This window comes from Schistocerca piceifrons, chromosome 3 (assembly GCF_021461385.2).
Source record: "Schistocerca piceifrons isolate TAMUIC-IGC-003096 chromosome 3, iqSchPice1.1, whole genome shotgun sequence".
NCBI classification, from domain to species: domain Eukaryota; kingdom Metazoa; phylum Arthropoda; class Insecta; order Orthoptera; family Acrididae; genus Schistocerca; species Schistocerca piceifrons.
In genome coordinates this window covers 518637385-518652492 of record NC_060140.1, presented here as the reverse complement: position 1 = coordinate 518652492, position 15108 = coordinate 518637385, and the positions used below count along the sequence as shown (strand labels likewise).

Sequence of the window (15108 nt, the reverse complement as noted above, 5' to 3'; positions counted from 1 at the left end):
GACGACGTCACCCGGCAGCAAACCCGTACGTTATTTGTGTACTTTCTTGCTTGTCCCTTGTCTTCATTGGTTTTATGCTTCCTATATTTAATTTTATGTCACACAAAACAGCAAGTTATTAGCTAATGGGCAATAAAGAGTGCAAATTTTCTGAAGAGTTCTTGTTCTCCCGATTACAAATAATCCCATCCGCTATTAATTGCGAGATTATTATTATTATTTTTATTATTATTATTGTTATTATTATTTAAGAGGGGCAGGCTGTCAAACCGGCCGACTGGGAGCAGGAGAGGCACCACGGACATTTCAATTTCCACTGTCCTGAATATAGTTGGATGGCATCCATTACAAAATATACACGTTTCGATTCCACAGAGCGAAATACAGTGACATGCGGTAGAAGAATGCGGAATAGAAGAATAGAAGAGGTGTGGCACTGCACTTTGGCACACTTTAAGACCAAATAACATGTCTTACATTTCCTCTAACACACATGTTTTATGTTTCAGACTTTTCAGAAACGTGTGTGCTGTAAAATGAACATGTTTTTGAAAATTTGATTTTTTTTAGTATTGATCTGGTTAGCAAATATCGTAGATCCGGGGCTCATGCGCAGAGCAGTCTGAGTTATAGTGGGTAGTCTCCACATGACCCGTGTTTACATTTAGTGATTTTGCTGCTTCCCCTTCATTTACTCTCACGTCAAATGAAAACAAAATGGATATCTGTGGCCGGGAGCTATCAAGTGAATTAAAATATATTCACATAATTATGGAGGGCTAAAATATGTTATTAGTTTCAGATGTTATTTCCACCTTTCTGATGCCATAATAAAGAACCAAACATGATATAATACAGTACTGGTGCTCCAGGAAAATTTACATCCCAGAAACCACACTGAAAAGCTTAATATCAGGTCGAGGTTTACTTCATTTGGAATCTGGACATAAGAATGTGCACTTTAAGTATGCAGTTTAAACGTGCAAATTTTAGTATGGTTCACGAAATTCCGATGCTCTTGGAGTATCCTCTGATGTCTTGTTTCTTTTATGACATAATGTATGATGTTTCAAGGTTTTACACGAACGTACATACGGGTTTTCTACGTCATGGTAGCTGCGCAAGCGCGGTGTTGACTGTTATCTGCACTCTCTGGCAAGTGCTGAAATGAATCTGTTTCTGACAGATTGCGGGAAAATATTGCAAATGGTAGTTTGAAAAGCATTACTTTCAAGGTAAATATCCTTTTACGTAAGTTGAACTACTTGTGAGACTGTACCATGAATTTCTTGAATCACAGAGCGTTTGACTCTCATTTAAAAATCAACTCTTTGACGATGAACCATTTAGAAGAATTTCCAACCCTGAAGATCAGACATTTATGTCATTATTAAAAATTTTACTTGCACATTTGTGTGATATATCTTAAAGTGTAACACGCGCAGAAAAGATCAACATTGTATGCGAAAGCTTAGCTTCTCTTGCAGCTTACTAACCTTAGAGACCAATAATATATGTGAAAGCTTTGCTTTTCTTGTAGCAACACTATGTATATTAATTTAAACTATTAACTTTCCCTGTTTATGTGTTTGTGCTACTTGACAGTGATGTTGCTGTTGGCTGACTACATCACGTGTCCTATGCTCTGCATATCCGCTGTCATCGGCTGGCGAGATCACATGACATGAGCTATGACTGGCTTACAAAAGTGCATCGCAGTCTCGATTTCAATGATTCAGAAAGTAACATGCAATGTTTGGTGGAATTCCAATGTATACTTCAGTAATAAGAAAATACGCAGCGTACATGTTGCTGCACATCCCTGAGTTCTGTTTTCTAAAGTGCCGGGAAATTCTATGCTCGTGTAGAAAACCATAACCATTCAAATGATTGATAAATCTTGAAGTTTTGAGGGAAAATACACTGCCACTTAACATGGAAAAAGTGTGGTTTTACTCGGGAGAAATCTGGGAATTTTTTTTCCTTGTCCGGGTACACACCCCTATGCAGGTCTGGGGTGAGGAATGGCTAGTGGTGACAGACAATGAACTGTGGTTGGTGAAGTCGACTGTCCAGCCGTGGCGTTGCTGCTGCGTATTACTCAGACGAGTTGAAGCCCGATGTCTTCACATCGGGCACTGCCCTCTTACATGTGGCTTCTTACTAAAGTGAGAGGATCCCCCATTTTGTGATGCTTGTGGCATACAAATCACAGTATGCCATATTTTAACAGAGAGCTAGTAGATAGTGTCGGAAGTTCCATGCGGCTTTTTGCGGATGATGCTGTAGTATACAGAGAAGTTGCAGCATTAGAAAATTGTAGCGAACTGCAGGAAGATCTGCAGCGGATAGGCACTTGGTGCAGGGAGTGGCAACTGACCCTTAACATAGACAAATGTAATGTATTGCGAATACATAGAAAGAAGGATCCTTTATTGTATGATTATATGATAGCGGAACAAACACTGGTAGCAGTTACTTCTGTAAAATATCTGGGAGTATGCGTGCGGAACGATTTGAAGTGGAATGATCATATAAAATTAATTGGTAAGGCGGGTACCAGGTTGAGATTCATTGGGAGAGTGCTTAGAAAATGTAGTCCATCAACAAAGGAGGTGGCTTACAAAACACTATCGAATATATTGCTTCCCCCTACTTATACCTCCCGAGGAGATCACGAATGTAAAATTAGAGAGATTAGAGCGCGCACGGAGGCTTTCAGACAGTCGTTCTTCCCGCGAACCATACGCGACTGGAACAGGAAAGGGAGGTAATGACAGTGGCACGTAAAGTGCCCTCCGCCACACACCGTTGGGTGGCTTGCGGAGTATCGATGTAGATGTAGGTGTAGAGCACTTTATACCGTGATGCAAGGGCAGAGGCAACTGTCAGTGGGGATCTGCCTCTATTTTAGCTGATGATGAGACAAGTGTGACTAAAGTTTTAAAGTTTTGTGATGTGTCTGGACTCTGCTCTAAGCTTTAAGGCTGGAGTTTTTAGTGTGTTGCAGAGTGGCTGGCTCCTCCTTTTTTTATTCTTGCTGTCAGCCAACCACGTCTGTCTGGTATATTGTTTTAACTCCTTGTTCCCCTTTCTTCCATTTCATTATGTTTTTATATTGGCATGATACTTCATTTCAGGCTTCTGTGTGGGTACACACATGGTTTTCAACATTGTGTTCCTTTTAGTTTCCTTGCTGTTTTGTACTCCTGTTTCGAGTCATTTTCTGACACTTACCTCAAGCAGTTTTCGCATAGGCACTGAAGACCTCGCTGTCATGCACCCATCCAAACGTATCCTCCACTTTCATCCCCAGCACCTGTGCTGTATTCTAAAAGCTGATAAAATGGATGCTGTATGAACTGTTCAGCTTGATTTTTAAATTATTAAGAAGTGAGTTTTTAATGTGTGTTCAGGGAGATTGCCTCGACTGAGTCTCTCTCATTGTAAGTCTCTGCCAACATCTTATTGAAGACTTCAGAAAAGCTACATAACTGTGGCTCCAAGTAGACAATGTAATAATCATCGTCAGCATGGACAGGAAACTGAAGCTCAGTAAATTGCAAAGACCGTTGTAGAAGATATAATTCTGAAACACAGAGCACCCTGTGTAATGATCTCTGACCATTGAAAAGTTTCCAGTTGAGAATAACATCAGAGGTAATCTCTCTTTTCAACATTGATGAACATCAAGAATGTATCTGTCAACATCTGATTAAAGACTTAAAAACTTCATTACCAGGGCTCCAATTAGACAACATAAAATACATCACCTTCGCGAACTGGAACTGGAATACAAGTGGTACATTGTTCCTAAGATACGTATATTCAGGAGATGTATGTATCCCAAAACAGCAATGAGTCAGCTGCACATAAGGCATCCTTCAGTGTTTTCCAGAGATGTTGGTTAGAACGTGACAAACTGGCTGAAAGGATTCGACTGAGTCATTAAATACAACAAGGGGATAATGTTATGTGTTCGGCAAATGTGTACTGTTACTTAGGTGGTACTGCCAGCAGTGATTCAATGGGATGCCCCCACCCCCTCCGAGCCATTGCTCAGGAAATGCCTCATTTAGAAATACACTAACATCCCCAATATTGTGGGGTGTGGGTATCATCCGACTGGAATATGATGTTGGGAGGAATCTGTATAACTACATAGTTCACCAACATGTCGAGATAGATGTGTCCTGTCACTCCATAAAAAAATGGATGAGTCACACATTAACTTTGGGTGTGCCCCTTTTGTTTTCAATCACTTCTCTTGGAGTCTCACTTCCCCATATTTGACAGTTACACTGGTTAACTTTGCCACAGATATGGATGGTAGATTCATCACTGAACAGCACTGCATTGAGATAGTCATTGTTTTAATTTATATGATGCACCATGCCAACACCAAAATCACATCATCTGCAGTGATCCTAAGGCTTAATGTGATGCAAAAGTTGGAGTCTGTAAGTACACATCTGGAGAGAGGTTTGTGCACAGTGTCATGCACCATAAAATGGGAGAGGTCTTGTTCCCTACTAGCTTGTCTAATGGATTTACCTGGGCTTCTAGCAAATGCTTAGCACACATGTTCCACAATCTCTTCGCTCACATGCATTTTAGCATGTTTTCCAGCATTTGAAATCAAACTTTCCATTTCTTGAAGGTTTCTGTCCCACAGATAAATGGATTTACATGGGGGAAGATCCAAGTTCCATTCTCTTCTTGCACGCCTTTTTGACCATCAGGAGTATGTCTGCCAGCTACACAGTAATGGTTTGTGCATATGCACAATATGACTCTGTGCTGTTCTTAAAATGGTGAGGATCACATCTTGCAGAGTGTCTATCGATTGCATATTTACCCAACAACATAAAATGTCGAATTCTTTCATTATAAGTATTTGTTTGTGTATAGCTCTAGCCCAGACACCCTGTATTTCCAATCATAGAAAACAAGAATTAAAAAGCCAAATATTACAAAAGTAGGGGAAGATAGTAACATTCCTCACTCTGTTGGACATGTTATAATCAAACAAACAAAATGATATAGCAGCCGTCTCCTTTTAAGGCACCAGCTTGTAGTTGAATTTATGGTACGAAGAGTGTTTGCGCTCAGGAACAAGCAGATATGGTCTTTAAAAATAACAAACCATGCATGCGTATTTCCTTCAGGCCACTCCAGCTATGAGACTTAAGTAATCTTGCTCTCATTCACACAGAAGACTTTTTCATCTGCCAGCATGATGCACAAATTTGTCATATTTGTTGTATATCTGTTTAATTACATACTTTTTAACAGAGTAGATTGTATGTTCTGTCGAGAGGACAGACTTAATGTAAAACTATTGATTATCATAAGTGAGCACAGACAAATGTAATGAATTTTTGTAGATTTTAATGTGATGAAGAATGAATTACTCAGAAGATTTTTGTCTTTTGGTCAGATGGTTCAATAAATCTCAGACAGTAATTTAGTTCATTCTCTAACATACATTTCAGTAGTCATAACTTGATTTTTTACCATGTTAATTACATGACAATTAATAAGACACTAAAAATATTGTGAACATTTCTTTATACACTGTTCGTTGAATAATAATCCAATCCACTAAAGCTGCTTTTTTCATGTATTTAATTTGCTGATACTAGTTTCAAGCAATGGGTCATTCTCAAGCGGTGCCTAAATACAATCAGACTATTATCTGCATTGTGTGTGTGTGTGTGTGTGTGTGTGTGTGTGTGTGTGTGTGTGTGTGTGTGTGTCTGTCTGTATGGTGTTTGGTTCTATTATGTAAAACTATTGATTATCATAAGTGAGCACAGACAAATGTAATGAATTTTTGTCGATTTTAATGTGATGAAGAATGAATTACTCAGAAGATTTTTGTCTTTTGGTCAGATGGTTCAATAAATCTCAGACAGTAATTTAGTTCATTCTCTAACATACATTTCAGTAGTCATAACTTGATTTTTTACCATGTTAATTACATGACAATTAATAAGACACTAAAAATATTGTGAACATTTCTTTATACACTGTTCGTTGAATAATAATCCAATCCACTAAAGCTGCTTTTTTCAGGTATTTAATTTGCTGATACTAGTTTCAAGCAATGGGTCATTCTCAAAGCGGTGCCTAAATACAATCAGACTATTATCTGCATTTTGTGTGTGTGTGTGTGTGTGTGTGTGTGTGTGTGTGTGTGTGTGTGTGTCTGTATGGTGTTTGGTTCTATTATGATTTTTACTTACATTATATGATCTTAAATGTTTTTTAAAATACAATGAACTTTGTGCATTGTTGTTACAATATTGATTTATGTGGCAGAGATATGGTTTGGTATTAAAAATATATCTTTCATGAAAATCAATTTATATTGTGTATTTACATGGAGAAGAAATAAAAACCTTGAACTTCGCCGATGACATTGTAATTCTGTCAGAGACAGCAAAGGACCTGGATAAGCAGTTGAACGGAATGGACAGTGTCTTGAAAGGAGGATATAAGATGAACATCAACAAAAGCAAAATGAGGATAATGGAATGTAGTCGAATTAAATCGGGTGATGCGGCGGAAATTAGTTTAGGAAATGAAGCACTTAAAGTAGTAAATGAGTTTTGCTATTTGGGGAGCAAAATAACTGGTGATGGTCGAAGTAGAGAGGATATAAAATGTAGACTGGCAATGGCAAGGAAAGCGTTTCTGAAGAAGAGAAATTTGTTAACATCGAGTATAGATTTAAGTGTCAGGAAGTCTTTTCTGAAAGTATTTGTATGGAGTGTAGCCATGTATGGAAGTGAAACGTGGACGATAAATAGTTTGGACAAAAAGAAAATAGAAGCTTTTGAAATGTGGTGCTACAGAAGAATGTTGAAGATTAGATTGGTAGATCACATAACTAATGAGGAGGTATTGAATAGAATTGGAGAGAAGAGAAATATGTGGCACAACTTGACTAGAAGAAGGGATCGGTTGGTAGGGCATATTCTGAGGCATCAAGGGATCACCAATTTAGTATTGGAGGGCAGTGTGGAGGGTAAAAATCGTAGAGGGAGACCAAGAGATGAATACACTAAATAGATTCAGAAGAATGTAGGTTGCAGTAGGTACTGGGAGATGAAGAAGCTTGCACAGGATAGAGTAGCATGGAGAGCTGCATCAAACCAGTCTCTGGACTGAAGACCACAGCAACAACATTGTGTATAAAATTTAGGATTGCCTCTTGTTTTAAGTTGTCTGTGACATATAAAAATGTTGTCTAAGTTCTTAATGTATTTTTTTTTAATTTCTAAGTTATGTTTGTCTGTTTAAAATGTTGTTAGGATTTTTTGCCAATGTGTATGTATTTCTATATCCTTTAAGATGTTCATGAAGTTTGCCTTTTTGGAACTATGAAAGATGGAGAGATTAGTGCTAATGTCTGTGGTAGAGTGTGGATTTTCTTTAGATGCATAACAAATGCAAAGAGATTCTTTTCACTTTTGTTTACTTGTTCTTTGTATTTTGTAATAACTTTCATCCTGTTTGTCCAATGTAGAACATGTCAGAATTGGTGCATTTAATTTTACATATTCCTGAATGGTCATATTTTGTAACTTTGTTCTGTGTATTGTCTTCATTCGTAGTTTATTCTCTGTGCAAATACTAATTTTAATATAACGAAATGTGTCACAAATTTTTTTCAGAAATATTCCACAGAGAATAAATTCTAAAAATTTTAAACAAACAAAACCCACAAAATCTGAAAAGTGACTGCGAAAAGTAACTGTGTAATTCTGAATAGACTGAAAAATCAGGTAACCACTTGCAAGTAAAGGTTTATTAGCCCTTGACCATGGTTTTGATATTTGTAAAAATACCTTCTTCAGAAGTATTGGTCCTAAAAATGCATGCACCAGTTACAAAATAATTTTTACAAGCATAATAGAATATTAATAGAAAAATATTTGTGAAGTAAACATACGCACTTATTACATCACATGATGCCACAGTAGATTAGATGAACCCGAGCGGCTCTTGTCAAAAACGAAATTGATGAATCAACAGTTATTGCAAGCCATGGCTTCAGATGGTGCCAGATCACATTTATCATGCTTCAGAAAGACTACTCATTAGTAAATGCCCTCAAGTAGAAGCTCTTTTCAACATGTAAATGCAATAGGTGTCACAAGATAAAATATTTGTGTAAGCTTCATATACCTTATTCCAGAGACTAAAGCCAACTGTTACAAATTTATGGCCTCAAGCAACCAAGAAAAATTGGGCTAGGAAGGGCACTAAATGAATGTGCATAAGAACTGCACCTTGGTTGTGTTGAACAACAGCATTTTATATTAAAGTACGAATGTCATTTCCTCTACAAGGCTGTTAAAAACATAATAAATTTACAGGTGTACATTATGTATAAAATTATTAATGCGTTTGTTGACAGAGTAAAATCACACACAAATTCAACATGCAGAAGGTAGATTTCTGTTTACAAAAGATCACGGTTACAAATGCAGGGGGAAAGAAGAGTAAAAACATAAGGTAAAACAACCTAACCAATAGGAAAAAACTTCTGCTTAACACTACGGAAGCTTATGCAATAAGAAAAATGGGGAAACAGTTGGCACTATGTACATGCACATAAGCACTGTGTCTTGCTGGTGTTAAAAAAGTAGCATAATTTTACAGTAAAGCTTTATGACAATTTCTTATAGAAGGCCACTAACAAATGGAACAGTTTTAGAGATATACATTAAATACTGCACACTAAAGCTCCGTGCAGTATCACTGTGCTACATAAATATTTTATGGATTTTATATTTAGTGTATACCTCTAAAATTCTTGCATTTTTCAATGGTCTTCTATAAGAATTGTCAAATCACTTTAATTTAAAATTATGCTATTTAACACCAACAAGACTCAGTGCTTTCACGCGTGTATATAGCACCCACTGCTTTCCCATTTTTCTTATCGCTTAAGCAGATTTTTTTCCTGTTAGTGACATTTTAACTTATGTTTTCTCTTCTTTCCCCATTGCATTTGTAACAGTGGTCTTTTGCAGACAGACCTCCACCTTGTGCACACTGAATTTATGTATAATATTACTCTGTCAGCAAATGTATTAATAATTTTATACTTTATGTACACCTGTAAACTTATTATATTTTCAACAGCCATGTAGAGGAAATTTCATTCGTACTTCATTATAAAAGGCTGTTGTCAACACAACTAAGGTGCAGTTCTTACACACATGTGTTTAGCATCCTCTGTAGCCCAATTTTTCATGGTCTTTTGGGGCTGTATATTTGTAGCAGTTGGCCTTAGTTTCTGACATAAGGAACATGTAGCTTACGCATTTATTTTATCTTGTGATGCCTGTTACATTTACATGTTGATGAGAGCCTCTACCTGAGGACATTTACTAATAAGTAGTCTTTCTGAAGTACAATACATGAGACCTGGCGCTATCTAAAGCCATGGCTTGCAATAACTCTTGTTTCATCAACTTCATTTATGACAAGAGCCGCTCAGCTTCATCTAATCTATTGTGGCATCATGTGATGTAATAAGTGAGTACATTTACTTCACAAATATTTTTCTATTAACATTTTATTATGTTTGTAAAAATTATTTTGTAACTGGTGTACACGTTTTTAGGACCAGTGCTTCTGAAGAAGATATTTTTACAAATATCGAACCCATGGTCAAGAAATAATAAACCTTTATATGCAACTGGTTAGCTGATTTTTCAATCTACTCAGACAATATATTGAGAACTTTGACAATATATTGAGAACTCTGACAAAATTTTTAACTGTTGTAGATAATTCAAAACCTAAGAGGCAGTCCTAGATTTTGCATATGATAGAAATTGATTTTTGTCAAAGATATAAATTTGAAAACATAAATACCTCTGACACATGAATTGACACTGTAAACAGACATGTGCAAATAATTCAAAACAAAATAAGGCACACATAAAAGACAGTTGTAATTGGCAAGCTTTCAGAGTGAGTGGCTCCTTCTTCAGGCAGAAGGGTTGAAGGGGAAGGAAGAGGGGTGAAGGAAAAGATGTGGAGAGATCTAGGGAAAGGGGTAGATTTCAGGAAAGTCACCCACAACTGCTGGTCAGGGGAGGCTTACCACATGAGATTAGAAGGAAAGAATCTTTCCTTCTCATCCCGTGCGGTAAGTCTCCCCTGACCTGTGGTTCTGGGTGACTTTGCCGAAATCTTCCACTTTTCCTAGACCTCTCCAGTCCTCTCCCTTCTGCTTCAACCCTTCTGTCTGAAAAAGGAGCCATTGGCACTGGCTCTAAAAGTTTGCCAATTACAATCGTCTTTTATGTGCGTGTTCTGTCGCCACTTGGTGAGTAGGTTTTTTATCTATCCAATTAAATTATTTTTTTTAAACAAAAGATTATTATTTCAGTATGACAAACAGCCAAAATTGTAAAATAGCTCTTTTTATTATTAGATGATGGCTAGTTTTGGGTTTTTATTCATAACCCATTTTCAAATCATCCATCAAGTTTTACAACTTTGGCTCTTTGGTTGAGTGTCATATTGAAATAGTATCACAAGTTGCTGACCCTTCAACATCCTAGAATGATAGGCATTGGTGAAAAAAGATTGTATCTTAAAAATAATGTTTAACCCTTTCACTGCTGCAGGTGAGCTCTTTGCATTCCATACTTAGGCTGCTTTTCTTGTGGCTGTACTGCTAGTTAAATGCTGGTTCCTATGCGGAGAGATAGCGTTCTAGCTGATATGAAATACTTACCGTCTGATTTTTCAAAACAATTGGGTGAAAAACTTTGGTTTTTACACATCTTACAATCTGACATCTTCACTGGATAAGGAACTGAATTTTTTTTCATTATCCATCATACTTACTGTGCTGCATCAAATTAAGTAAAACATTGCATGAAATATTAAAGAGGTAAAAATGCATTATGTAACTTTTCTTATGGTTGATTTTTAGCTCATACATTGCAGTGAATGAAATGTAGATAACATATTGAAATATTATTTAAAATTGTGAGCAGAAGATATCTCATTTCGTTCACATGTTATTGGGTTTTATATCTGAAGGACATCAAGAGCAATGTGCTCATACGTGTCCCTGCGCATCGCAAATCATATGGTCATAACAATCATCATATCACATAAAAAATTCAAGATACCATGACAAGGTTTCCTGCAAAAGATAGCACACAATGAGGCACATATATTGTGTTATAAACACTCACAACTTTTTTATTTGTGGAAGTAACTCATCCGCAGCAGTGAGAGATCGGTGGCTCAGGGTGCTCTCAGACATCCATAAATCTGTAGTAAAATCCAAGCAGTGCACGTATACGCTTCCACAGTACCTGGGGAATGGCATAGCAGGTCTTGTATAAATCCCACAACAGCTAAAGGGCTAAGAATACATGACATCAATAAATATTGTAAAACAAACAAAACTTATACATTTACATGTGTATGTAGTGCTATATGTAGTGATAATCGTTTAATTGAATGCAGGTACCACTTGAGAACGAGCTGTTGCACCAATCCAGAGTCAGCAAATAAAATATAAAAAACAGCTCTGTTGGATTATTATTCAACTATATGCGTTTCCTGCTAAAAATGTTGTTGGTGTCCAGAAATTTGTGATCATTGTTAGTATAATGTTGAAAATTACCATTCCTTTCTGATAACTATAAAGCAACTGAATTTTCTGTGATAGGAAAATAATCAGGTAACAATTGCAAAGTTACACTTTTACATTTCTTTTCTTGCATGAAAATTTTATTGTGCCTCCCTCAAATCTCTTAATTGACATTTGTGCAATGGTAGAATTAGTTAACAATTGATGATGGTGCTAGCTTTTTTCAGGTTTTGATTTCACTCTGAAAGAGTTTGATCACTTTTTTTGAGATAAGAACTCAAATTTGTATTATATATGTAAAAAATAATAGTACATTTTTTCATATGTGCAGCACCATTTGCAGCACTGTAGTGACACAATAAAAAGTTGAGAATGATTCACAGTATACCAGATTCATTAAAAATCAAGTTATTTGTGCTGAATATTTGAGACCTAGAAAATTGTCATTGTTGTTTTTGATTAGTCTGTTTTTAAACAAAGTACTGTTATGTCTCTCTTCTTTTCTAGATCCAGATCGGAGACCAGTTCAGTTGCCACCACCATTATCAGATAACTTGGGAATGTGTTTCCAAAGTCTTCGAAAGCAGTCAGATCTACAGTTGATAAAATGTGTGCAGGACAGCGCTACATCACAGCGAAGCTATTTTGTAAAGCCGCCTCTACGTGGTTTCTCATTGTTTTTTCGGCAGAAGGAAATGGAAAAAGAATATAGAGCCAATGCTCATCGTGTGACTGACAAGACTGCTGATTCTCCTCCAACTTTAGCTACTTCAAGATATAATACATACTTCGACATTCTCATATCTGCATTAGTTTATCTTGCAGTCACAGTTTCTCTTTTCCTGTTATACAGGCCCACAGTTGCTTGGATTTCTGTTTGTGTGGGAGCAACAACAGTGCAACTCATAGCAGTGTTTCTTTGTATCAGTCAACTGGTTGCAGCAAGACATGTGAGTTTAATTGGAAAAAGGATCTCCAAAAGACTCTTGAAAATTTTCTCAAGCTGGTACCCATGGCATTTTATTGGGGCTGTCCTTGTGAGCTTGCCTGTCATATCTGTTCTTGTAAATTTTGTATGTTTAAATTTTGAAGAAGCTTCAAATGCAGACTTTTATTATAGTTACTTGTTATTTGTCAGTCTGGTTCACTTTTGTAACTTTACCCAACTAAATTGCTGGATGAAAAGTTGCTTGGCCACACTTGCCGGAGTTTGCTACATTGCATTAATAGCTAGTCACACTTGCCCATTTTTTATTAACATACCAAGCAATTTTTCAACATGGCTTAGAAGTGTAAATGCCAGTAATGAAAGTATTTATAATTGGAATGGCCAAATAAAATTAGCTGTTAGGAACTCCATACATAATGGAATTGCTGCTTCTGAGTTGAGTACAAAAGAAGTAAACATTTCCAGAAAATCTGAAGCATTTCTGTATGAACATGTATATCACATAAATAATTTGTATCATGGAGAAATTTTTCTAGATGTTTTAATGTTACTCATATTAGTTTGGTTTTTGAATCGTGAATTTGAGATAAGTTACAGATTGAGTTTTCATGGAAATGTAGTAGCTGCAAGAGATAAGGCAAGGGTTCAGAACATGAAAAATCAGGCAGATTTACTCTTGCATAATATTATTCCGAAGCATGTGGCAGATCAGTTAAAGAACACTGCCAAGTATTCTGAAAACCATCATGATGTTGGTATAATATTTGCTTCTATTGTAAACTTCAATGAAATGTATGATGAATCTTATCTTGGAGGAAAGGAATATTTGAGAGTTCTTAATGAACTGATTGGAGACTTTGATGAATTATTAACAAAACCAGAATTTCGAAATGTAGAAAAAATCAAAACTATAGGAAGCACTTTTATGGCAGCATCAGGTCTGAATCCAGGTGTACGTAGACAAAGTCAGCATCCAAATCAACATTTGTTTGAATTAATGGAGTTCGCTATAGCTATGCAAAAAGTAATTGATGATTTCAACCGTAATTTATTAGAATTCAATTTAGTTTTGCGAGTGGGTTATAATTTTGGTGATGTAACAGCTGGTGTCATAGGAACAAAGAAACTGTATTATGATATTTGGGGAGATGCTGTTAACATTGCTAGTCGAATGGATTCAACAGGTATTCGTGGTAGAATTCAAGTTGGTGGAGCTTGTTTGCCCATATTGTCAGAACGATATGAATTTGAACCGAGAGGTTCAGTTTACGTTAAAGGTAAAGATCATATGGAAGTTTTCCTTTTAAAAGGGAGATGTGGAGAAGTAAGTGCAGTCAGTGGTTGAGAGGTGATAACGTAAATGTTAACTTGCAATGAATTTGGTACCATGTATCATTTAAATGCCAAATATTTTACACAAATTAAATCTTTCATGGTGAAGTATAATTATGGAGTCTATTCACTGCACAATGTAATGGAAAAAGAAGAAAGTATTCTTGATTGTCTTGATTAACTTGTACACTCATCTACTTTGAAGTACTGTCACTGAATTAAACTACTTTCTTGTACATCCTCCAGAAATCCAAATACCATCCTGATGCTTGTGCATAGGTCACCACATCATTATAATTTCAGCTTATATTTTTGGTGCTTTTGTAATGGCTGATCATTTTGTTATTTTAACGTGGTCTTCATAAACAATTAACTTGGAGAAACTGCCACAACTGGAGTGAATGAATGAGATTTTATATGCAGCATTCTAATATCATAATCATGCACAAGAGAACAAGTTAATTTGGATATCTCTCGTTGATTCAGCTTATCAGTACTGGGCCTCAATTACTGTTAAGAGGAGGCTGATTGATTCTTCCTATACATATAGTTAGTGATTCCTGTGTTGTGGCTCTCTCTCTCTCTCTCTCTCTCTCTCTCTCTCTCTCTCTCTCTCTCTTTTGTACAGTATTCATTTCTGTGCTATGCAACATACTGATAATCAGAAAGTAAGGAAAGTAAGTTTTCTGTTACTATAACATGTGATAGGACTTAGATATTCATGCTATTTCTTGCATCTCTAAGCCAGTCTTTATACAGTGATGCTATGCCAAATTGTACCACATGGAAGTATTATGAAGTTATGAGATCCCACATTAATTTTGTTTCTTAAACAAAATTTTATTTGGGAATTATTGTTTGTTTATTCCATGCTGTTCATCTGCTGCTGCTGCTAACAGCCTCCTGTGTTACATGAGCATGCACATAATTACAGTATCAGAACCTCATATTTGCATAACCAATAATCCTTTACAGTTTTTTTTTATTTATTTATTTATTTTTTTATTTAGTTGCTGATGCCAGAACTTAGTTTATGGTAAACTTAGTTTTTTCTCCTTCTTTATTCTTCAGTAGTATTGTTATTGCCCTGACACAAAAATCTGATTGTGTCATTTGAGTTTTCAAAGGATTTTGCATTTCACACATGCTTCATATACAATTGATGCACACCTGCCAGTTGGTGGAA

At 36.2% G+C, this 15108-nt stretch overlaps 1 protein-coding gene across 1 annotated transcript in view; it reads left to right on the top strand.

The window, feature by feature from the left end:
- The window catches only part of LOC124790067 (adenylate cyclase type 9), a 153062-nt gene extending 138176 nt beyond the window's left edge, over positions 1-14886 (top strand). Inside the window, exon 9 of the mRNA XM_047257632.1 lies at positions 12149-14886. Coding sequence (XP_047113588.1) covers positions 12149-13935 — 1787 coding nt within the window. The 3' untranslated portion in view covers positions 13936-14886. The remainder of the gene's footprint in view (positions 1-12148) is intronic.
- Positions 14887-15108: the final 222 nt, after the last annotated feature.